The sequence below is a fragment of the Lathamus discolor genome, chromosome Z (assembly GCF_037157495.1).
Source record: "Lathamus discolor isolate bLatDis1 chromosome Z, bLatDis1.hap1, whole genome shotgun sequence".
NCBI lineage: Eukaryota > Metazoa > Chordata > Aves > Psittaciformes > Psittacidae > Lathamus > Lathamus discolor.
Genome location: NC_088909.1, coordinates 83,871,464 through 83,898,136, shown reverse-complemented (window position 1 = coordinate 83,898,136; position 26,673 = coordinate 83,871,464). Strand labels below are relative to the sequence as shown.

The window sequence follows — 26,673 nt, the reverse complement described above, 5'->3', positions numbered from 1 at the left end:
ACTTAGTTTGGTGAGTCATATACTCTGTAAACAAAAACTGGACAGGAGAAATACAACTTTTTTCAAGTTTTTACAATGTGGAATAACTTGTGACTACTCCAGAAAATTATGAATTTACTCCAATTTCAAAAAGAAAGAAATGGATTTGTGCACTGATTGATAAAGGCACTAAAATAGTTTCCTATGAAAAAGAAGTGTCATGGATAGTGCTGTTTGTTTAAGCTTTGGCTTACCTGCAGGCAGCTTCTTGTACTCTCTTGTTGCTATCCAGGATACGCTTTAGCAACTCAGTCATTAATGGCTTCAAGTATGTGTCCGGGGGTTGACTAACTACCCAGTGTGCATAGCGACTAAGAGTCCAGCATGTAATGGAGCGCACAAGAGCCTTTTTGTCGGAGAGGCACTGAATAAGGTGAGGGATCAGCTCTGGAAGATACGGAATCATCCCCTGCATGCAGCCTACAAGGAAAAATATAGCTACTGCAGTACCAGAATTAACAAAAGGTTCTTTTGTTTCCTAGAAGGGACATATTTTCATTCTCTATCATGTAGGAATACATTTTTACAATATACAAAGCCTACCTAATTTATACTCAGTGCTAAAAAGAAACCTTATATAAAAAAAAAATTATTAAAATCTCCAATCATTTCAGCCACATTTCTACTTCAGTGCTTCCACAATCTCCAGAAATTCTGCTTTATTAAATGGAGTATGGCAAGTACACCCAAATAAAATTAGTTTATAAAGCCTGCAGGTCCTTTGTCAGTCTACTCAAAGTAACCAAGACAACAAGTATAGAAAGACTTGACCTTGACAACAAATTGTCACATCATGAAAAAGTATTCTTTAAGAAATTTAATTCTTTTCTTGTTTTCTCCTAATATACAAATACTGACCAGCAAGAAAAACTACACATTTCTAGTCAGCAAAGTTCTACCTTGTGCAACTTAAAATCAAAATAAAGCTTTCTATTAAAAAAGAAAAATGTTCATGAGACACTGTGGGAAAAGGATGATAACCCAGGTATGGACCCAAATGTATTTCTTCAGCTTGCAAAAAGGAGAGATGATGAAAATGCAGGCAAAAAGCCAAGCAAGAATGAGTAAATACAAAGGAACAGAAGTCAACATATTTAAATTGGAGAACAATCCACAAAAAGGAGCTCAGGGCACTGACATCACAGGAGTGTCTTCTCAGTTTCTGAAAACACTTAAATGAAATATAAGGCTCAAATTTATTAAATATTCCTCTTCTAGGAAATCAAGGTAGTATTTCATGACAGACCAATAAATATATGCTGCAGAGTTAAGAAAGGGAGAAACAAAACAAATTACTTAAGCTATTTTGCCTCCCAAATATGCATAGATTTGAAAAGGAAAGTTAAATAACTCCAGTCGTCAATTAATTGATGTAAAGATTAATCAAAGAAACCAAACCAGCTAAGGACATACACTTGTTTGCATATGTAAATTCACCTGGAAGGAACTGATCAAAAATTCAGCGACATGATATGCACTGTTGCCTTACCTTCAGCAATTGCTCCAAGAACAAGGATACCAGATTCTTTAACTACCCATTCAGGATGGAAGAGCAATTCCTTCAAAAGGGGCAAAATGTGTGGCAGAAGTTCATCACGAAATACATTGGCCAGGACATCTAGAGCAGCAGCAGAACACTTCCCTGAGGGGAATTAACAGTGTTAATCTCTGCTTATTACACAAGTAGTTGTAGTTAGGAAATATAATCCTCATTTTAACTTTTAATGCCCTGAGACTCTGCTGGCAGCTTAAAGATACTTCCATTTCATTACAATACACAGTGATCCACTATGCTCTGGTGCAAAACCACTGCTCTAAGAAAGCAAGTTTTGCAGCACCTAAATAGCCATTAAAAGGATTTATACACTGGGAATATTAAAATCCTCACTGACAGGAACCACTCCATTATATTGTAACACTATATCCACTACATGATTCTGGGATGGCATAATAAAGGAAAAAGGAAGGTCTGTGACATGAATGTAGCATACTGGATAAACTAATGAGAAACGGCCTATAAGTACTAGCATTTGATTAAAAATAAAGTACTCAAAACCAACCCATGCCTCAAAGTAAAGAAAGGAAAAATGATTCAACTCTATATAGAGACTAAAAGGAATTTGCTGGCCTCTGCTCTGAGCTTTTATACCTTACTCTTCTGCTGCAATACATCAATACGAAGAGAAACACCTCAAGATTTGTTTGCAAGTTTTAATCTCAAGTTTTTAGCAAACAAAAACTTGTAAAAAACAGCAACAACTTTGAACATGAATCAGAAATCCTTACTCTCTCTTTTCTGCTGCATGTTGTCATGTCTAGTAAAAATAACGTGAAGGTATTTTTATAAAGAATGCTCATATAACAATTTACAACACACTTTTTGCTCATTATAACCACAGTTCCTCTGGATCCAACTGGTCTCATTAGTAAGCGATGATACTAATTGTCAGGCTGCACTCTCTGTTCAAATTGAAAGTCAAATATAGAACACCAGATAAGAAGTAGGGCATGCAATTCTGATTTTCAGATAATCCAAATTCCCTCAAGTCCAGATAACATATGTTAATACAGATTCTTAACTGTTCTGCTCTTTCGCTTTCAGGCCCCCATTCCTGATAAACTTTAGCTTCCTTACTATCTTAATCAAAACTGTGGACCACAGGGCACCCTCCATCATTTCAGCTATCTTTTTCAGAAAACATGTGCTTAATTCTGCAATCTCTACATATAGCAGTGACCAGAACAGCATTATGAATATAAAACAACATTATTTTTAAAAAGAGGCTTTATAGAAACAAACATATATGTATTAATTTTAATAACAGCATATGGTCTCAAAATTCATAAGCTTTAAGGTACATTCACCTTTTGTGAAAACTCAGGGCCTTGGAATGAAAAAAAATTATGTGGATGTATCTGAATCTCAAAACATTATTCCACAATAAGACTGCTTGCAAAGTGAATTTGTCAGATTTATCAGAATTTCACTCCCTACTTTCTATCACTGAGCTTAAAAATCAGTTTGTGGTGTTTTCTTTCCTTATCATAATGGCCTATTGGCCTGAAGGTACTATGACCTGCACACAGGCCATCAACTGTGGTTTCCTCACACCTATCTCCTGTAATAACTAAGATAACTATATCTCTCTTTATAACTAACGTACTATAGTCTGGTCAGAAGCAAATTCATCACATAGAATAAAACTACTGGTAATGGCTGTCAGTGGTAGCATGTTCACATGGAAAAAAAGAAAAAAAAAACCAACAAAGGCACAAACAAAACACCCCACAAAAACCACAAAACAAAACACACAAATCGATTTTAGAGGGAAGACTGAAGTAAATAAAAGCATTTTTAAGCCTCCTCCAGCTATCAGTGTGCAAAGGGTTGGGTTTTGGTTTTTTTTTAATTGACATTAAACAGGTGATACATGGTCTTCATTGTCTTTTAGAAATAAAATTTTAAGTCCAAAAGTTCTGCTGAACTGCATCCCATGTGTTTGTTGCTCGATCTGCCATATTCAAAATAAGAAATAAGCTTACAGATGGCTAACTTTTACCAGTTGTATAGTTGAAGTGTCATCTAAGACTCCCCCTCCATATTCCATACTCTCAATATTCCTACAAAGTCCTCTTTTTACTGTGGTTCTTTTATTACATAAATAGTTCTATTTTAAAACATTTTACACATTACTTTGACATACTTAAATTCCAGTCAGAAATAGTATCATCATCATCAAGTTCATCGTCATCATCATCATCATCTTCAATACCATCTTCTTCATGTTGCTGAGCCACCGTCCGTGAACGATGAAACCGAGGTCTTATGTCCTGTTCACTATCTGGAATAGCTTCGTCTTCTTCAACATCCCCCTGTCACCAAAATGTTTTATCAGATAAACTACTCCAAGTATATTGGCCAAGAAAGTTAAAAATGTAGTTTTAGTTCAAGGTTTTGTAAGCATATAAAAGATTCACATTCCACTTGTGCTGCCCAGCTAACTAAATTGTTCCATTGTTCCTCCATTCTGCTGCCACATTTACCAGAAATGACAGGAACACAGAAACAAGAAAGGTAAACTCACACTCAAAGTATCCATCTTTTTAAGAAATTCCCCTCGATGGAATAAACTAGAAAGACAGCAATAGGGAAATTCTGGTACACAGACATACTCTAAATGTAGCTGTGTATTCAATCGAAAGGTTTTTTTAGGCTGCACTGTTGCAGTAGTTCATGGGTAACAGTATCTCAGTTCTGCCTAAATTGGATTGGAGGGAATAAGACAACGCAGGAAAGCCTGCAGATTATTTTGCAACAAACATGACAGCAGTTGTGTTTAGTGTTGAAACAGCACACCTTGCTCTGAAAGCTAATTCTCCATTGAACAGATCGTAGGACAGATCTGCCCATTCTCATCTGAATCATTCTGATTTACAGGTCAGAAACTAACCAGATATTCTTACAGAGTGAAAGAAGTTGATGCTCACCTTCAACAAAATAATATCAATCTCTGAATATTTCATACCATTTACCAGCACAGGTATCAGCCTACAAAGAAATATTGATATATGTCAAAATAATACATAAAAAAAGCAAGCCAGTTTTCAGTTACCTGGACTATAATCTTGGCTGTAACCTTCATCCCCCAAAATAATAAAATCCCCAACAACTTAACCTGACAACCAAAGCTAGTACCTAAACCACGCTCCATAACGTTCATGGATACTTTGTAATCTGAAAGTGTTAACTGCAAATCACAAATTTTTAAGCAGAGGGAGCCAGATGGCACAACTGAGTTTTAGATTTTAAAAACCAGATATTCTTCCATATGATTAATTTATTCTGAAACACCTTTCAAAAATTAAGTCTACAAGTTTTCAGTAAGAATTCAAACTCCCATAATATGCATGACAAACATGTTGGCTCTCACAAATAATACTTGTCACTTTATTTACTTGTGGTTGAAGACTCTACCTTACTTTCATCTTAGAATGGAAGACTAACTACATGAAGCCCTCCTGTCTTGCTGTCATTACTTCAGAGAGACAAGTCTCCAACATTGCAGAGATCTTGATTGATCTAAATTACAATTTACTTAATTATTAAATTGATTATGGCTATGTATGGCTGTAGACATGTATAGAGAGTATATACTTCACATCAAACCACATTCTCCACTAAAAATATGACTTAGAAGCCAAATCAAGCTGATAATGACCATGGACTGATGAAGCCCCACTGACTCAATTTTTCTATATTCTGCAGCTGAGAAGCATTGTTTTTGAAGGTACTAGGCCAACAGTATATTCACGCATTGCAATGGCACGTTACCTTCTAAATTTTGCAAGAAGGAATAGTAAGTATATGTATCACCAATTCATTGTCATTTCTGCAGCACACTTCATGAAGTATGCAGGAGCTACGTATTTTATAAAAAAAGCCTATAGGAGCTAAACAGAAGAAGATCTTGTATAGTACATGAACAGGCTTTTAGAAGATCCTGTTCCACTTTTACTTAAATATTTAAAAAAAAATAAAGATTATCATCAAGTACTGATAAACTTATACTGCTCCTGAGTCAAAGAGGACTCACCAACAAGTAAGTTGCTTCCCACAAACATGATACTGAAAAGTTATGAGACAAGTGTCATGTTACTCTAATTTATTTGTTCTTCTAGAAATCTAAAAGCTTAAAAAAAATAGTATGACGCTTTACAGTGTCAATACTCATGTGGGCCAAGACAGGTTTAACACCTGTTAACCTGTTAACAGTAGTTAATAACTGTTATTCTCAGTATAAACATGACGTGTATTGAGATGTGGGCAGACAGACTCAATTGTGCTATCCTTTGTCTTTTGAGCTACAAGAGTAGGAAATAAGTAAAACCAGTCTATAATTTAAAATTATTTCTCATAGCATTGGTTCTCCTGTTTTCAACTCCTATTCCTCCACTGCTACAGCAGGTGTTTTAACCTCAATTATCTACTTTCTAATTGCTCATGAAAACCAAAATTTCGCTGATGTTTACATCTCAAATACAGATATTCATTCCCATTCAAAGACCTGTATTTTGAGGCATTTTTTGAAACTTACATGACTATCAGGCTGCAGAAGTAAGAAGGAACATATTGTACACGCTTTCTTCAAGTTTAAATTGCAGCAGCAACTGATACAAAATTGATACCTAAATCCAATGATGTCATTATGTTTTATGGTCCTTACAAAACAGGGAACACTCTTTACACAGCTCTGCACATAGAAGCATTGCACAGAGATAGCTACCTCAGTGGTAGTCAAGACAATGTGCTCATGGCATACCAGATATGACAGGTAATGGCACATAAAGATGTTTGAGCTTAAGTGCACATTAGCACACTTTTGCATCCATGTGAAGCCTGTTAAGCTTCATGTAAAGCACCACAGTGATACAATTTGAATTGCTTCTGGAAGTCACTGAAATCCTCTGCAGTCCTTTCATGTGAACTCTCTGCTACAGTAATTTTTATTACACACAGGAAATAGCTACAAGAAAATTCCTCTAAGCATACCACAAGCTAGATTTGTAAGATCAACCGGGAATGAGCCAACTGAAGTTTCAAGATTACTATTTCAAAATAAAAAGGAGTTATAATTCTTAATACTTACTTAGTAAGATGCCGACATAATACCTCCTTACAAATTGGCTGCTCAGCCAAAGTCAGCCAAAACTCACAAGCCTCCAAAGCCACATTTTCATCTTGGTCCTGGGTCCTCTGAAGCATGTACTATACAATATAAAAATATATTACTTGTATAAGATAGAAGTTTCAAATGTCCAGAAGTTACCAACATTGGTCACAAAACCAGACTATGCTACCATAGTTTCTCTGGGGCAAGAGGAAGAAACAGACATGAAAGAGTACTTACGACTACTGTGAGAATAAGCTAAGAGACTTCTTTATTAACACTAGAGGATTCAGATTCTAAATTTCTTCATTGCTTAAGTGAGAACATCATTACTAAGAAATTGAAAAGACCTAGTATAATAAACAGCAGTTTCCTGTGAATAGGTTGGTTTTTTTTTACTGCCCCTTTGCAGTTTTGAATCAAAAGGTACAAATATACCCTTAATAAGATTGAAATACTTTTTTTTTACAGTACCATAAAGTAACTTCCCTTCCAAATCTTGATTACTTGACAAGATGACAATGTGGGGGGTAGAAGGAAGTGTCACATTTTCAAGCATGACTGCAATTCACAGATCCGATATCAAATCGTTAAGCCTGCTACTAAAATTTAGTCCTCCTTCAATCAAAAATAATCAAATACCTGCATAAAGAAAAAGCTAAGTGGACTACTGATACAACAGTTTCTTATACACAACTACCAAAACATTCCATGCCAGCCCTTATTTCTGACACAACTGATTCTCCTGTTCATTTTAGAAAACCTCATGGAAGTCCATGCAGCTACATTTCCATGCATATGGATCTAGAGCAAAAGAAATCATAGAATCATAGAATAGTTAGGGTTGGAAAGGACCTCAAGATCATCTCCCTCTTCAGTTGATTCAAAATACCATTTATTCTCATAACTAAATAAAACGGAGGAATCTTCAATATCCCTATTTATTTCAAGGATGCAAAACCTGCCAAGAACAACACCCCATCCTCCAAAATTGCACCATATCTTCAGCTTTTCCTGAAGAGTCATATTGTGATTAAGAACTCATAGAAACAGAAATACTGCTCTGAGTTGTCAACAGACTGTATCTCGGTAAAGCTGAAGAATGTCCTACTCACTGCAAGCAAGGCTTCCTTAATGCACATTGGCATTTTCCCCAAAGGGCTTGAAAATCCACTATTTTGTTGTAGATTTGCTATTCGTCAAGCAGATGGAATGACAAAATGCAGACTGTTTGCAATGCCCCTCACACTGTCGTTTCCTCTTTAAGTATCTATTAGAAGTATCAGACTATATGCTCCTTGAAGTTAAGACAGCGGTAGACTGAAAAGGCTAGTTACACTCAGGGGTGTAAGATAGCTGTATACACAGCTTGAAAACCAAGAACAAAGAACAGTGGCCCTAGTAACAAAGCACACTATAGGGAGGATATTTAATTTTTTATTTTTAATATTATAATGCCAAATTTTAGTTAGTACTTTTAATGAAAAATTTCTACTACTTTAGGCAATGCAAATAGTTGCTTTAGCACAATAAATTACAAACACCATAAAGGAAGACTAGACAGCAGGCCACGGCTGTCAAGGGTCACCTTAGTTTTATGCATCTCTAATGCCTGTGTACAGCAGCAGAAAAACATTAACACCATCTTTGTGTTGTCTGGACATGGTCTTTATGGAATTTGACACCAGGTTATAACCCACTTGTCCACATGGAATCTACATGAGAAACATTATGATCTTAGCCGTACTTCTAGTCTGGCAAGTAGCATATGTTAAACACTACCTAGAAACTGCCAGTATTTCACAGAAATTTGGAAATTACTCACATCTTAAACAGCTGAGCAGACAAAGAAACAGAGCTGACTGGTCTGCTGGAAGACAAGTCTGCACTAGTCTAGAATGGTAAAGGAACTATCAAATTACATTAACCTCTACAACTGAATGGTCAAAGAGTATCTCAGCTATATAAAATAACAAGCCTTATCCTTGTAATGATCAACACATCTGCTAAAAGTGACAGCTTCAATGCGTAAACTACTGCAGTATCAGCACAAGTACTGGACTTTTAACATGATCTTGTAAATTAGGGTAGCAGCAGTGTCTGGCGGCTCTATAGTATAACTGATCTTAGCCATTTTGGGATCAATAAAGGAAGAATATACAACTGTTGTATGCATTGCCTGTCAAATACTATGTTGAGCTGGCAATTAGCTAAGAAGAAAGTTTTGCAATCTCAGTCTTGAAGGAAAATTGACGTGTAGACAACTGGAAGCGTAACATAATAGTTCTGATGAATGCTTTTTGTTACTATTCATGCAACCCCAAACATTTTATTTTCAGCATGCAATCTGGGAAATGAGACTCACCTCAACTATACTAATCATATGAGGAAGCAGGCGATCCATTCGAACTTCCAGCAACATTACCAGAGCACGGCAAACATTTTTGCGTACTTCAGGCTCCTCATCACCAGCCAGTGCAAAAAGATTCTGTTGGAAAGTAGTACCAGTTGAAAAGTCTCAGTTCATCTAGTTCAACTTGTATTTAAATAGCCATTACTGGCAAACTAAAGTATACGAAAATGCACTTCTGTACTCTTCAACCCCACATCTCGGAATACCATTTTATTTCTTAAAGACACATGGTTTAGCAAATGAACTCTTCCCACTCTCAATGCGTACTGCACACATAACCAAAACACTACATAATATTAACACTGGCAAAAGAACAATGTTTTGTTGGTTTGTTTTTTTTTTTTTCTCTTAAGCATAAATGAAGTTTTGAGGCTAGAAAGCTCCATCAGTACATAACAGGAGAAATCAAAACACTCTAGCTAACCCAAAGTACCACCCTTCTAATCCATGTTCAGTAGCAGTATTCAGAGGAACACAGGACTCAGTGACATGATAATCCTTGTACTGACTGCACTTTCACTGCAGCTAAGTGCCATTATTTTTACACCTTTCTGCGGCAAAAGTTTACATCATGGAGAAGAAGCATCTTTCAAAATACTATTTTCTAGGCTTGGACTGCGCTTAGACTAATCAATTCTGAGCACAGCCATACAGAATGAGCTTCAATCCATGAGAACTGAAACTAAGAATAGGCAACCAGAAATGGGGAGTGTGGGGATAGAGGTGGTTGTAAAACATAACTCAAAACACTCAGACCCCAAACCAAGAATGCACACCCACCTCAATAAAAGAATCTATGTGCAACATAAGAGCTTGAGTTCTGCTGATGATAAACTGATTGACGCATGCAACAGCGTGAGACCTACAAATGGAACAGTTAAAATATACATTTTAAATGAGTTAGAAACATTTTCTAAACTGTACACAGATATCAGAAACATTAGGAAGCAAATTACAATGTCTAGTCATCATCAAGAGGGAGGAAATCTGCACATCCATAGTATTGCTAAGCAAAATTACCAAGCCAGTTATAAGTTTAGTAGTCTAATTAAACCAACTCTAGTTTAGTTAACAACCTGCTTATACTCTGACATATGTAATGAATATTTTAAAATAAAGTCTTCAGGAAATAAAAACTGAAGCAGTATGTTTGGTATATTTGTTCCAAGCAGTATGCTAGGAGGCTCTTTTTGAATATTTTATGATTATTGAACTTCTCAGATACTAACAATTCCATACAAAGCAACTGTCAAATTTTTAAAAGCCCTTCTTTGTTGTTAAGTATTCAATTGCCTTTGCAATATTTTTAGTATTCAGTGGGACCAGTAAGTGTCAATAATGTATCTGTAGCTTAGAACAAGACATACTTGTAGCAGGATACAATAAAACACTTGTGGTAGAAACATATGAAAAAATTAAACATTGGTTCTACTCCATTTCATGCAAAGCCATTACTTCCAGGCCTTTCTTATTCTCAGAGACAGAGAAGTCAAATTCCATAAGTAAAGGCACAAGGCTTTACCTGTCAAAGCCTTTGAAGTTCCGTTCAAGTATTTTTACTAAAGTAACTCCAAACTTCTACTCTGTTCAGGCATTTTTCATAAAACATTGTTCAGAAGTTGTCTTTTGACAGATGTATTTTACTGACACTAGTAACAGTTTTCATACTTCAGCACTATACTGAAAAAAAGGCTGCAGGTCAGCAAGTAGCTTGCTTTAAATCTGAAACTGGTTTAATAGTTTCAAAGACACAAACATAACAGCACAGAAAAAAATTGAAAGACTGTATAATGTGGTAAGGAAAAAAGTATGTTTTAATCCATCTCTCCTAGCTCCAGAGAAGTACTAAATTCATATTTCCACAAGAGCAAGATATTGCTTTGTTACATATTTTTCTTAATGTGCATCTATTTCAGGTGAGTTTCTAAATCTTGTTTGAATCTTATGATGTATTACAAATTATACTCCCTCCTCTTTGTGTTTACCAGCTACTACTATTGGTGATGAAGAACTGCCACCTTCAAGCTGCAGCATCTTTCAATACAGTTTTCAAACAAGAGTTAAAAATACATTTCACAGAATCACAGAATGGTTGAGGTTGGAAGGCACCTCTGGAGGTCATCTGGTCCAATCTGTCTGCTCAAGCAAGGCCAACTACAGCCAGCTGCTCATGTCCAAATGGCTTCTGAGTATCTTCAAGGATGGAGACTTCACCACCCCTCTGGGCAACCCATTCCACTGCTCAGTCACTCTCACAGGAAAAAAATGTTTCCTGATGTTTAGAGGGAACCTCCTGCATTTCTGTTTCCGCCCATTGCCTCTGGTCCTGTCACTGGGCATCACTGAAAAGAGCCTGGCCATACCTTTTTTTTTGTGCCCTCTCTTCAGATTTTTACGTACATTGATGAGCTCCCCAAGCCCCAGGTCTCTCAGTCTCTCCTCACAGGAGAGATGCTCCAATCCCTTCATCATCTACATGGCCCTTTCCTGGACTCTGTCCAGTATGTCCATGTCTCTTTTGCACTGGACAGCACAGAAGTGGAAACAATACTCCAGGTCTGGCCTCACCTGGAAGATGAGGGGAGGGATCACCTCCTTTAACCAGCTGGTAACATTCCAGCCCAGGAAACCATCAGCCTTCTTTGTGGCAGTGGTACACTTGCCTCATTTTAGGGCAAGACCTACTGTTCTTTCTAATGAATATTAGCAAAAAAACATTTAACTCTGGAAGTTCTATCCGATACTTATGATACTTTGGAGAGATTAATACAGGTTTACAGTGAAAAGATGATGAACCTATTTAATTTGATTCAGCTGAAAGATAAAGAGCTTTCTAAATTTTGGTGCAGCTAAACCAGATTTTTTTTCCTGCAAAATCTCAGAAACTATGATCAGCAAAAGAATTTTGACTCTCCTATTGCTGAAGTCATTACCAAATGAATACAAAATTGCTCTTTCTGAACAGAAGGCTAAGTTCTAACCACAGCACTAAATTTTTCATAATAATATGCTATTATGGCTTAAGCCCAGCCAGCAACTAAGAACCATGCAGCTGCTTGCTCACTGTCCCTGGCAGCAGCACAGGAAGGAGTATCGGAAAAAGGTAAAAAAAAAATGGGCTGAGAAGAGTTTAATAACTGAAATAAAGTAAAATGCAAACAATAAGCAATAGAGAGAGAGAACAGAATAACCACCCTCAAAAAAAACCCCTAGTGGTGCACAGTACAACTGCTCACCACCCACTGACTAATGCCCAGCCCGTCCCAGAGCAGTGTTCAGCTCTTTCCAGCTAACTCCCCCCCGGTTTATACACTGAGCAAAATATTCAGTGGTATGGAACACCCTTTTGGCTAGTTCAGGTCAGGTGTCCTGTTTCTGCTCTCCCTCCTGGCTTCATATGCACCTCCTCACTGGCAGAACTGAAAAGTTCTTGAGCTAGAGCATTACTTAGCGACAACTAAAACATCAGTGTGTTATCAGCACTGTTCTCAGACTAAAGCCAAAACACAGCACTGCTCTATCTGCTAGGAAGAAAATTAATTCTATCCCAGCCAAAATCAGTACATATGCAAAAACTTAAAAGAAACAGTTTGATTTTCAAAGTCATAGACTAATTGTACATTTGGAAAAAATGTATAAAGAGGTGAGACTGTTTATTAACTAAGCAGATAAACACTGAAATTACTGGTGTATGGAATCTCTGGATCTCTGCAGCATCATTTAAGAAAAACTATTCATGTTTTGAACAGATCTACAAATAGCAACCTTGCCGCTCATGTAAATAGAAGTTACATAAATAAAAAAGTAACTGTAGTACAACACCTAAACCTACCTTATTTTTGGACTGCTGTGCTTGAAGAACTGTAAGAACTTAGGTATCATGATATTGAGTGGTCGGTCCAATACATCACTATCTAAGATTTCAGCAGAATCTTCACATATCTTCTGAAGAGCGCCAAAAGCACCCTATTAAAAACAAACAAAAAAAAAAAAAACAAAAAAAAACAAAAAACAAACAAACCAAAACAAACAACCACAAAACATCAAACAAAACAAAAACTTTCTTACATCTGATCAAAGCAAGATTTCAGGCCTTATACACAACAGGTAATTTCAGCATAAAACAATAAATATAGCTATTTAACACAATAAATGCACCTAACTAAATATAGAATTGGAACATCACAGAATCATAGAGTGGTTAGGCTTGAAAGGACCTTAAGATCATACAGTTCCAACAGCCCTGCCATGGGCAGGGATGCCTCACACTGACCACGTCGCCCAAGGCTCTGTCCAGCCTTGCCTTGAAAACTGCCAGGGACGGAGCATTCACAGCTTCCTTGGACAACCCGTTCCAGTGCCTCACCACTCTCACAGTAAAGAACTTCTTCCTTATATCCAATCTAAACTTCCCTGTTTTTTCTTTAAACCTATTACCCCTTGTCCTGTTGCTACAGTCCCTGATGAAGAGTCCCTCCCCGGCATCCTTACAGGCCCCCTTCAGATACTGGAAGGCTGCTATGAGGTCTCCACGCAGCCTTCTCTTCTCCAGGCTGAACAACCCCAAATTTCTCAGCCTGTCCTTTAATATCCTTAAAGGGTTTTTATTTAAGCACTTTATACCAGCATCTGTAAACTCTCAAGCTGAGTGAGTCACTCAGCTTGGATAAGTGGTAATTTTAATTTTAGCATTCAGTGATCATCTATTCAATCGTATTTTTAAAAATGCTTAAAAGCTGGTTCTTATTTGAGAAATAAATGTTCAGATGCCAAAGTTTCCCATTTAATATATAAATAATTGTATTCCATTTATGGTTTGTTATGTGGCAGAGCTTTGGATATGATGGTCAATTTAAGTTCCACTTTCAAGTGGGTTTTTTTGTTTTCTTTTTTCTTGAGAAAACAGCACTAAACCTCCACATAACAGCATTGCATCCTGGACCATTATCCTACCTCTGAACATTATTTTATGCAAAATGCTTCACAAGCTCTCATGGAGACAGTATCAAGCAATTAAAGTCATGTTATCACAGATACTTGTAAATCAGACGAGGCCTTTTTTCTCATCATAGCTTAAAACAGTTATATTAGTATTCTTTAATTTCCTTCATACACACTGAACAGTAGTTTATTTCACTCCGATACAGCTTTTCCAGATTAAGTTACAAAACGAATGAACACTACTGTCATGTAAGAGAAAATTCAGGGTTAACTTTATGATGCGGATGATGCCTAAAAGATTAGACATCACAAAGTGGTAACTTCAGGACACTTCTCAGCTGAGATGCCATGACTACCGATCTGCAGTCTTACTCTCCTTTATGCAAAGTAAATTAATTTGTTTGAATGAACAGTAAGAACGTGGAATTCAGGCCAAAGTATCAAATTTGAGCCACTGTTCTCTGAGGAGAACATATGTGTATGTAAACACAAATGTAAGAGAGAAAATAATCAAATTCAGATTATAATCTGTTTTTGATAAATCTCCTTACCTCACATGTATTGTAATCTTCAGAATCCAACAGACCACAAAGCTTTGGTAAGAGTTCAGGCCAATTCTGTAATTCCCCTTTTGAGGCAATGGTTGTTATCAGAATGCCTAAAGGAATCAGATGGATGAGGGAAATGAGATCTCACATACCTTCACGTGTTTCATACCAGTTTTTCTCCTTTCAAAGATCTAACGAGTTGAGAGATTTCTTGTTTTGTGAAGAAATGGCAAGCATAAAAAGAATTACATTTAATTATAAATAGTTTTTGAAGGGCTTTGAAATGCAAAGGTGAGTTGTTCCCTCCTGCTACCATGAAGGGCTCAGATGTGTAAAATCAAGTCACTCCAGTTAAGGAGATAATCATACCCAAACACTGCAGGGCAGCTTTGGCACTGAATTTAACAAACGCTATAAAAACCTTGACCTTCAGCAAATACAGATTATCCACCTCAAGTCACATCTTTTTATGATACAAAAGCATGAATGTGAATCTGTCATTCAATAAATTTACCACACAGCGGTATGTTATGTGATCACAACTTTACTGTGTTTACACAAAATATTAAGGAGATATTCTAAGACCGAGATACCCACTAACAGTTACACACTATGGCAGGTCATCCAGTGATCAGCTGTAGCAGTCGGCTGGTTGAGATCCAGTGAACAGACAGGTCAGCCCAAAGAGTCACAAATAGTTTTCAGCACATACAGAAATCCCAGGAAAAACTAATTAGGTCATAGGAAGAGGGAAAGCTACTTATAAACTAGGACTGACGTTATATGAGTCCATTTTGCCTCAAGACAAAATGAAACAGGTAGAATAACCCGTTGTGCTACTGACAGTTACTTCTAGTGAGTATGAATACAAAAGAACTTGATAGTACTACAACTAGTAATCTCCCAAGTGACAAGTGATGGAAAAAAAATTCCCAAGCTTCTTCATTGAGCTGATCACAACACACAATTTTTCTTTGCAATAAAATGTTAAAAATCTTGTTAAACACACAAGAATACAAGACAACATTACAGAGCAAAGGGCATTCTGGATAAGACACACAGTAACTAAAAGATACTTTGCATCATGTTTCCTTTGATGCAATAAGCTGGAGAACCCACACAGACAAAAGGCAAAAATAAAGACAGAGGTAAAACACAATTTTACAGCTCCAGAAGTAGTATCCAGTTCTCTTCAAAACTGCAACTGATAGAAAAGATTTCCAAAAGCCTACAGAGATCCATAGAGTCATAAAGACTGCATTTCTCCTGAATATTATGGTCTTAAGAAAGAATACCAGACGTATTAATAGAAAATATTTGTTTTACTGTTGCCGAATCTTAATGATACACTTTTTGAAAAGTAATTTCAATTTTTTAGATTAAACTGAACTTCATAAGAACAAATGAACTTTCTTGCCTCCTAGTCAAAGTACTTAAATTGCAAAATTATCTCTCCAACTTAGATCCGGCACAGATTTGTTTGAATTCCTGGAACTCCTCTGTACTGACATGTGACAAAAGCTGTAAGACTCAAAGAAGTAGGTAGTTTTGGAAAAGAGTTGAAGATTTTTTCAAAGTCCTAGAAGTGGTTTCGGAGGATGACAAATGGTCTGGATATACATGGGATAATATGTGAGCTTTCACAGCTGAAGGGAAGACTATCTGAAAACTACTTTAAGTGTTCTTCCAAAAGGCAACATGACAGCAACATGATAACCTAAGAGAAAATACTTCCAGATGCATAGGTAAGAAGCAACTTGAGGCCACTAACCCCTTGCAGGAGAGATATATGCAGTCCAGATTATATACATGTGGGACTTGGCTCTGCCATCTTCTGTGATGTCTCAGAAAATCTTAAGTTTCCCCTTCTGTTCAAAATGGCCGACTGAACAAGGACTATCGTGGTCTCACAGACCGTGTATTAGGGGGCTAAGGACACCTCAATGTCAGCCACGAATGCCCCCTTTCCCCTGCCTCATCTTCCTCCTGCTCCTGTTCCCGCACCACGGATGCTGATTTCTGTGGGCAGCACCCACTGTAGGTACCCAGCGAGCAGCAGCAGGGTCAGGGGTGCGAAGGTCCCGGCCACGCCCAGCAACACTAAGGTCACCAAGAAAGTGACTGGCATAAGATGGCTCACGTGGAATGACTCAGCGAAGTTGCAACTATAAGAGAGTGTCACTGAAGAACCTGTGTGTGCACCCACAGCCAATTGCTGAGGACCGTCAACACATCCACAGGATGCTGCAGGATCCAGGTTATGACTATTTTTACTTTTAATTGCTTTATCTCTTCCCCCCTCTCTCTCTCTCTCTTCTTCTCCGTACGTTAGGTAATTACCCTCAGGAGTGTAACTAATAAAACAATACGAGCTTAGGTTACCGTTAATGTGCCTTGTTTGTGCTTTGTCCAAACTCAAGAGACCTCAAATCTATTTATCAGTCAGGATTGCCCTCTATCTGCAGGTGGGTAAAGCACACCAATAAAACTATAGGTGGGTTCCATGTGGGGCTGACTGCACTGCGTTCACTGGGGGTTGCTGTCAAGGGCCAGGGACTGGGTGACCATTGAAGCCTTGTGCTACTAAACCCGACAACATGTCACCGTGAACTTTCTTTGCAGGTCTGTGGAGAAGCCATTTAACACCGCACTAGTGTTATCGTAATCACAGAGGCACTTTGGTTGGGACAAAGAAAAAAGTGTAGTATCAGGAACTTAGAGAGGCAACGGCTTTGGCATTTGAAGCTTTGCAAAAGGTTTTAAAAACAGTGAGGAAGCAGCCACACAAAATTAAGTTTTAAGTGCCTATGTTCATGTTAAAAGGAATCTTCAGGGGCTTCTAATGACCTTCATCGTCTTTCAAATGTGAAATTTTTCCCACCCACCTGCAGCTTTATTTGGCCAGCAGAGAACAGATGACACCAGAGATTAGCCTTTGTGGCTTTCTCTGAGAAAATTCAGGCACAGAAACATGGACATCGGAAGAATAATAAAAATAAAAATAAAAAAATCAATTTGATTGCTTGCAGCTTTCTGACAGGTTTGGGTTACAGCTGATAGTTAAAACAAGCCCATTTTCTGACCAACATACTAAGCTACGAGGTTAGAAATCTGAAATCTTTATAAAGGTGGTCTTTGGTTTTTATGAACTTCAAAACAGTATTACAGAATCTGCTGATACTTCATTTGACAAATGTGAAATCTAATGAATATAGCAATTGGGCTAATTGAACAGTAAGCATACGAGAGAACAAAACTTCAGAGGGATGTCAGAAATTGCTAAAAACATAATTGTCATGACAGCATTTTTTATGTCACTTTCAATTACATGCAACCTCAGTTTACAGCACCAATCTATAATTAAAAAAGTAGAGCATAAAGAGAAAGCAGCTATGCTTCAGAACTTTCATGCCAGTAACAGGACAGTGAGAGGCTGGTTTTTTTTTGGGTGGTGTTTTGCATCTGTAGTTCCTGAAGTTGCTTTCTGAACTCCTTTTCTGAAAAGCTGGACTTAACAAAATTTCTTCCTCACAAGGCAATCATTAGCTTTCACTTTCCTTCTGCAATTTATTGCTTTTCAGACCTGTTACTACTCTTAAACACCCAAACTATTTCCGTTTACTTTTAAGCACAAGCTACACTACACTACACTACAGACTAGAATCCCTAGGTTTTAAGACCAGTTACAGACGCTGCCGAAAGAGATGTATTTATTTCCTGATAAGTTTGTGTGTCCTTAACAGATGCAACCATCTTTCTTGAAATTGAATCTGTATTTCAACATTAGCATATGGAGTTTAAAAACCTGTACTGTATAGCACAGAGAATTTCCACGCTGTTACTCATTTGAGGATTAAAATGGGGAAAAGCTAAGTAAGGATATAAAAACATGTAGTTACCATTTGGGCTCAAGTCATAGTTCTAAAATAAACTATTACCATGCTCATTCTCCTCAGCGAGGTGATTTCTGGGATTAATCAGCTTGGCTCCATCTTTGCAAAAGGTCAGGGTGAAAGCATGCGCTAAATAGCAGCCATTACACAAGCATGCAGATCATCAGTTGCTAGCCATCTTCAGAGTTTATATGTGCTTGAATAATCCCTGCAAGGATCACTTAAAGCTAAGCAGTAATTGAGGTACTAATCCACAGACGTTTTGTACTAGGAGAAATCAAAGAATAAGTGCTTGAAAACAAAAAACCCAAGCCATTCTATGATTACTGTACATCCCACCTGATCTACTGTTTTCTGACAGAATATATTTAAAAACCGAAACTTGTTATGTGAATGTTACGCGTTGTATGATGATTCCCTGCAGGGATGTGCATGTGTGTGCACACAGGGGGTAGGGCACAGGAAATCAGCCAACAGCAGTGCTTCACTGATGCAAGCCAAGTAACGAAAGAGTGCTGAAGTCAGACCTTAACTTTGTTCCTAGTTTTAGGTATAGAAATTGGCAGCAAGCTCGATTTTCACAGATTCAAATAAACTTACGTTTAGTTACATTTCAAGAGATATGAACTGAATTTCTAAATAATTTCTAAGAGAATAGGAAATAAAACAAAGTGTAACTTTTCTACATTCACACTGAAGATGAATATCAGCATTTAAACATGGTAAATTTGTGACAACTATCAGAAACAAAGTTTCAGGAGTTTAGTAACTCTTTATGTCACTCGTGCAGCTCTCACCAATATCAGTAACATTTTCAGTAGGCAGAAGACAGCAATAAGAGCAAACTTACCTACAGTAGCTCTAATTAAGGGGGAGGAATCACCAATGTTGTTCAGACATTCACTTTTAATGAAATCAGTTACTCCATTGGGAAAGTTGTGAAAATGTGCTTTTACATTATTCTTCAAGATAAGACCACTCAAGGAACGTGTTGGCTCATCTGAAACACACAATAATTACAGTCAACTTTCAACCAGATCATAGGAATAAAGCAGATTTCCAGAGCAATACTGCAACAGCAAAGCTTATGCGGAGATACGAATGTTCATTTCCTTATCTTACCCTCCAACTGCACCCATCACTTCACGTAGCAAAGCTTTTCAGGTTCAGAGTTCACTATTTCTATTTATTTAAAATCAGAATATCAGCATTACAAACTCTACATCTTATCGAGAAGTTTCTTATAGAGATATAGGCAAGGAATAGATCTGAAATCACAGGATCTAGGAGACTCATGAACGAAATTGGTCAAAGACATTCAGACATTCTGATTATACTGACTTGATTTCCTGCAACACTAATACTGAAGGAAATTGATGACAAATCTGTTTTTCACCATAGTAATATAGAGAAATGATGTAGGGACAGTCAATCCTCCACCCCGTAGTCCCACAGAAACACAGTATTCACTTTTTCTACAAAATAAGGTAATGTAATCCCTTCAGACACCAGCTGTTATATGGATCTATTAATGTAATAATCAGGTGAAGAACAGAAGTCTTCAAACTATGTTAACAGGTGTTATGCAATGTGAACTGTTCAGAATTGACCTGAAGTAAGAATTTAAGTTTAGACAACAGTTTGAGTTCTCTTCACTTAGCATTTTTTGCCTGCAGATTTCTCTATATTATTGGCACAGGAGGAGCAGAAAAAGAACAGCCTAGATTTTTCATTTCTACTGGAGCAGACTGGAGTAATTCGGTATTCTGAAATATGCCAAAAATGAGATCTTGATGTTTTACAGTCAAAAGACTATAGTATAAGAAAATTCAAACTTACATTTACAGTAAGCCTAAGCACAGAAAGCAAAATTTGCTTAGCATTTTAGCCATTTGTTTGGTTTCTTTTTTTTTTTTCTTTTTGGTTGGTTTGGTTTGTGGAGGTTCTTTTGTTTGTTTGGGGTGTTGTTTTGGGGTTTTTTTGTTTTTTGTTTTTTGTTCAGGTGGGGGTTTGTTTGTTGTTTTGTTTTTTTCTGTTGCTGTGGTTGTGGGGTTTGTTTGGGTGTTTTTTTTTTTTTTTTTTGGTAGGACGCTCTTATTTGGGCAAGAAATAAGGATATTTAAAGTTCTTTTGTGCCAAAAATTAGCTTACACGTGGATTTGTTTCACCCCTTCAAAACTGTTAACATCCCAACAGAAATAAGGATAAGCAAAGCAGGAGATGAAACTTTCAAACATAAAGTCTTTTTAAACTAAAGTTACTGGATCACAACACCAAGACTCATAGTACACCCACGATGCCTGACTGATGAAAATTAAAGACACTTTCTATTATGATCTGTGCTAGTTAGAACAGAAGCAGCACTTTTCAGAAGAGGGGGGGTTTGTCTGGCTGATCAGAAATGAAAACTACTTTTTTATCAACTGATTTTGAGTGCCAAAACTGACTGCCATTATACATTTTTTAATCTTGTTTTTATGTTCATACTTTATTCTCCTGAAGAAGCATTATTTTTCATAGTCTGTTACTATAAGTTTATTGATTTGCAAACAAACATATCCTTTACCTAGAATTCAGTAACATTATAAACCAGGAAGCCACCCTATGCGTAAGTATTTGAAACAATTCTGTAACTTTAGATATGCGGTATGTTTTAAATTGATGCCTTTAAGGATACAAGATAGAAGAGGAATTAAAGAAATAATTGATAGGCTTCTAAAATATGATTTATAGTGGAATGTGCATCAGAATATAACACCCCCATTTTCCCAGTAAAGAAAGCAGATCGGAAAAGCTACAGGCTAGTTTAAGACTTAAGGGCAATAAATAAAATAGCAGCAGACATCCACCCTGTGGTGGCTAATCCATATACTTTATTGACAAAACTAAAATTAAATCAGAAATGGTTTGCCGTCCTGGATTTAAAGGATGTTTTCTTTTGCTTACCATTGGCCAAAGAAAGCAGAATTTTTTTGCTTTTGAATGGGAAAATCCTGACACGGGAAGGAAAACTCAATTAACTTGGATGGTATTACCTCGAATGTTTAAAACCAGTCCAATGATTTTTGGAAATCAGTTAGCAAGGGAACTAGAATCATGGAAGCCACCCACTCTTGTGGATGTGTGGATGACCTATTAATTGCTACAAAACAAAAGAAGAATGTGTCTAGTGGCTGGTGGGATTATTAAATTTTCTGGGACTGAATGGTTATCATGTATCCAAACAAAAGGCCCTACTAATACAAACCCGAGTTTCCTACCTAGCATATGAAATAACAGGAGGACAGAGAGAACTTGGAACTGCTAGAAAAGAAGCCATTTGTCAAACTCCACAACCGCTGACCATCAAGGAACTCAAGACGTTCCTGGGAATGACCACATGGTGTGGACTTTGGATCCATGATTATGGTGTTCTGGTAAGACCACTATATGAACTGTGAAAAGGAAATCCTCCCTCTTTAGAATGGATTGATTCAGCAGAGGAGGCTTTTATAAATTTAAAAATACAGCTAAAGAGAGCTGCAGCCCTGTGACTTCTGGATGTGACTAAACCCTTTTGGCTATATTCCTATGAAGAACAGGGAACAGCTTTGGGGGTCCCTGCTCAGAAATTAGGACCCTATAAAAGGGCAGTGGCGTATTTTTCAAAACAACTGCATGAAGCGAGCAAAGGATGGCACCGATGCCTAAAGGCTGTAGAGGCAGCTGTCATGAATATTGAAAAGGCTCACAAACTCATCTTGGGACAAAAGATCACTGTGCTAGTGTCCCATGTTGTATCAGCAGTCCTGGAATGGAAAGGAGCCCACCTGTTACCTCCTTCACGTTTTTAAAATACCAGGCTACACTTGTGGAACACGATGACGTAGAAATTGTGGTCACTAATGTTGTGGATCCAGCATCCTTTTTGCAGGAACAATCAACAGAACCACCAACACATGACTGCTTGGCCACTATAGAGACAGTATATTTAAGCCTACCAGATTTGAAAGAAAAACCTCTGGAACGTGTCAGTTCTTGATTTACTGATGGTAGTAGTTTCATGAAAAATGGTGAATGGAAGGCAGGATATGCCATTACCACCACTTCACAGGTAGCAGAAGCTAAACCTTTACCTGCAAACACTTCTGCCCAAAAGGCAGAAACAATAGCATTAACAAGAGCCCTGGAATTGTCTAAAGATAAAAGGATAAATATTTGGGCTGATTCTAAATATGCATTTGGCGTGGTCCGTACACATGGTGTCATCTGGAAAGAACGAGGACTTTTGAATACACAAGGGAAACAGATTAAACATGTTACAGAAATTCTACGGCTACTGGAAGCTGTTCAGCTACCTGAGGAAGTAGCCATTATGTATTGTAGAGGGCATCAACAAGCTGACTCTCATCAGGAAACTGGAAATAATTTGGCCGATTTTGAAACCAAATGAGCAGCTGAAAAATCTAAAATCATGTCCTTAATCCCTGATGACAAACTAACAATTGAGAAATCTTAACCTAGATATTCAAAAGAGGATAAGAAGTTGATTGAAGATCTGAAACGAGAGGAAAACAAAGAGGGTTGCGTTCAGATACCTGATGGGCGAACTGTAATTCCCTATAATTAACTCTGGAAGCTAGTTCAGGAGGAACATAATAAAACTCATTGGGGTAGCAACTCTTTCTATAAACATTCAGACAAATGAATTGTAGGAAGGAATCTATACACCGTAGTTCAATTAGTAACAAAACAATGTCAGCTCTGTTTTAAGAATAATCCTTAAACTGAAAATAGAAATCAAACTGGGACAATTGGGAGAGGAAGTTATCCAGGACAGCCATGGCAAATAGGTTTTTCTGAACTACCAAGAAAAGGAGGCTATCGATATTTGTTGGTGTTAATGGATACTTTTTCAGGGTGGCCAGAAGCATTCCCTTGTAGAATAAATAATGCGAGACAAGTAATTAAAACATTATTAAATGAGATAATACCTCATTTTGGAGTACCAGCAGCAATTTCTTCCAATTGAGACTCACACTTTAGTGCAAAATTGTTACAAGAAATTAGCAAAAAAAATTAGAAATTGATTGATCGAATCTTCAGGACCCTTACGTATGAAATAGTGTTGGTCATAATTTGGACGTTAAGATAAATGGCATACAAGCTTGGGACCAAAATTTATACCTGAAATTAATGCACACTGTTACTAAAGTTTTTAATCGTAGTGACTGTTGGATGTGTGCACAGTTGCCTAAATCAGAAGAAAATACAGACTTTCCATTAATTGGCATTCCAGTTCCCAGCACTATCTCATGGACAAATTTGTGGGTGAACACTAGCAATCTATGTCCAAGGGAAAAGTTAAAACTTGGGATAGTTAATCCTAATCCAAGTAGAAAATATACCTGTGTACAAAGGTGTATTACACCAGGAACCAGAGTAGGAGATTATGTTTGTTTAAATGCCACAGGTGTAGGTAACTATTCAAATAGCAATCACACTATCTATTAATACAGATGGTATTGTAGTTCAGTGGTGGCCCGTTCCTGAAGGGAAAGGATGGTATTGGTTATGTAGAGAAAATGCTTATAAGACTCTACCCCCCACTTGGAAGGGGGCATGTACCTTAGGTGCTGTGGTACCTAATCTTACTATTATTGACACATATCCTTCCGGAACCTGGGTTAGAAGTTTTGTTAAATGGACCAAGCAAGGGTTTAGCCCTATTGCCAAATGGAACACCGCACTTCATAGTTTTGTGAGATGGCTAATTCCATCTTTGGGAGTAAGTGAATTAGAGAAGGCAATTGTAAATATCTCAGCAACCATAGAGGAAACAGAAAGTAAAACTATTGATATAATCTAAGCAGAACAAAAAAAGACAACTAGCCTATCTAAAGCGGTATTACAAAAACAATGGCTCTAGACATGTTACTGGCTTCACAAGGAGGAGTTCATTCCATTATCAATGAGAGCTGCTGTTCCTATACAGATCAAAGTGGCAAAACTGAAAAAGATCTGGAGGAACTTGGAAACAAACTAAAATATTTCATGAAATGACCAAGGATGATACCTCTTGGGGTTTTGAAGAAATATGGAAAAAGTTAACTTCATGGTTACCTAATCTCTCCTGGTTGAGGCAACTGGTTGCAGGAATATAAATTGTTTCAATATTGATTACTTGTGATATGATACAATGTTCCTTCTGGTGTCGTAAACAATCTATGATAAATTATGAAGATCAAGCATCAAGAAACAGGAAACTATTTCAAAAAGGCTCTAAATTGTAATGCTAATGTATAAAATGTTGCAAATGAATTTGCAAAAAGGACAGAAAAAGGGGGATTTGAGACAAGAAGGCACAAAATCACAAGATGAAATATAAACCTTTGTAAATAAGTAGAATCAGTTTGGGGTAGCGTTAAACTTGATGGCTTTGTAGCAGTAGCAATGGAAAATAACTGAGGTACATGTTTCACAGGAAAAAGTAGTAGAGTGTTGCGAGAGAACGTAATGAAAATTCTTGTATAAGATAAATCCTTGTAGCTGGCGTAGTTTTAGGTCCTTATGACCTTAGTACAAAAGCGTAAGAAAAACAGGATAGAAAAACAGGACGTGTGGATGGGGAGTATCTGGGACTAGCAGGTCTCCAGGATCGGCTACAGCTAAACTAACTGATTAAGTAGAAGGACAGGGTGATTGCTATGTCTGCAGTGTTACCGAACCAATTAAGCTGGTATAAATACTATCTACTGCACGCGTGCTTCGAAGGCTACCAAAAGTGATGAAGATTGCTGGAAGAAGTAAACGACCTTCAGAGACCACCACATTCTTGTACGCATGTGGGGAAACTTTTTGGAAAAATGACGTAATTCATATGCAGCCTCGTGAATATGCATGTATGTACATAATGAATATGCATGCACAGTGACTATATAAAGAAGGCTTGTTTAGCAATACGGGGACACATGCTAGCTGGAGCTATCCCCCGTGTCTCCCGGCACAGCAATAAAGAATACCGCTTGTCAACTTAGAACTTTGTTGGTGAGTTCCTGAAGATTTCTCTGAATCAAAATCCCCACAAACTTCTAAACAATATAAAACCAAAAGTCATTTCACCTGCACAGCTCTGCATTTCAAGGGCCAACAACTTTTCTGGGAGAGTGGAGAAGGAGGGAAGATAAGGGTTATTATTTTAAATAAAAATATTAAAGACTGGATGAGCGGACAAACTTCTCAACTACAGAATTTGGCAGTGAGATGAGACAAGTGTTACTCTACTATTACTTGGCAAATCAAATCAAGTAATTTTTAAACTTTCCTTCAACTTTTGAAGATACCAGTAGTAACAACCATCTGGAAAATGATCTAAAGAAAGAAGTTCTTACTTGAACTCCTGATCAGTCTTCAGGTTTGCCTGAAGCACTCTCCCAATTAAAAGTGAAATCTCTGCATAAACTCTTACACCAATATAGTTATGTCAAACTCTGAATGCTTTATATAATTATAATCCATTGACAGGTATATACATCTTGGAAGAATCCAGTCCTCCATAAATGATTATTAAGATTCAAAGTTGTGCCTGGAGAGTAAGGAAGCAAAAGAAGTCTGACTTTAAAACCCTTGCAAGCCACAATAAACCATTGTCAGCAGCCACAGTTAAGAGACAGAATACACTAGTTACTCCTTTTGTATCAGCAAGGAATATCTTCTTGGGGTGAAAGAAGTCAGAGTGCCAACCAAAGACTGATCAGAATATGGTACATTAGTGAGAATTTGTACAAGCTCCAGCATGAAAACATTAAACAGTGCATTAAGGAAAAACATTAATCCCTTAGAATGCCTGGTTACAATTACAAAAGGAACAAGGCAACAGCTTCCATTTAACCTAGCAGAGATACTATTATGTCTCTTCTGTGTCAGAAATACGCAGATTAGCCAGCTGGTTTAGATAAAAATCAAGGTTGCATTAAGGTGAAACTTCAGCAAAATTTTTTTTTCTTCGTAAGTAGCAGCATGAAACATCTTAAATCCATTGCTTTAGCCAAGAAAGACTTCTCTTCATAGCAAGTGTTTTTTTCCCCACAGACCTGCAACAAAGATTCCATTGGACTGATTCATAGTAAAAGTCACATCTTCGACAAATGAAAAAGAATTCATGGAGCAAGAAAAAGATTAAAAACAAAAAG

The 26,673-nt window shown here is 37.2% G+C and overlaps 1 protein-coding gene across 1 annotated transcript in view; it reads right to left on the bottom strand.

Annotated features, from left to right (window-relative positions):
* TNPO1 (transportin 1) overlaps positions 1 to 26,673 on the bottom strand; it is a 67,338-nt gene that overhangs the window by 22,233 nt on the left and 18,432 nt on the right. Inside the window, exons 4-13 of the mRNA XM_065661227.1 lie at positions 19,353 to 19,502; positions 14,613 to 14,719; positions 12,953 to 13,086; positions 9,901 to 9,982; positions 9,073 to 9,195; positions 6,687 to 6,805; positions 4,528 to 4,588; positions 3,744 to 3,912; positions 1,529 to 1,681; positions 234 to 459 (exon numbers count right to left, since the gene is read on the bottom strand). Of these exons, the coding sequence (XP_065517299.1) occupies positions 234 to 459; positions 1,529 to 1,681; positions 3,744 to 3,912; positions 4,528 to 4,588; positions 6,687 to 6,805; positions 9,073 to 9,195; positions 9,901 to 9,982; positions 12,953 to 13,086; positions 14,613 to 14,719; positions 19,353 to 19,502 (1,324 nt within the window). The remainder of the gene's footprint in view (positions 1 to 233; positions 460 to 1,528; positions 1,682 to 3,743; positions 3,913 to 4,527; positions 4,589 to 6,686; positions 6,806 to 9,072; positions 9,196 to 9,900; positions 9,983 to 12,952; positions 13,087 to 14,612; positions 14,720 to 19,352; positions 19,503 to 26,673) is intronic.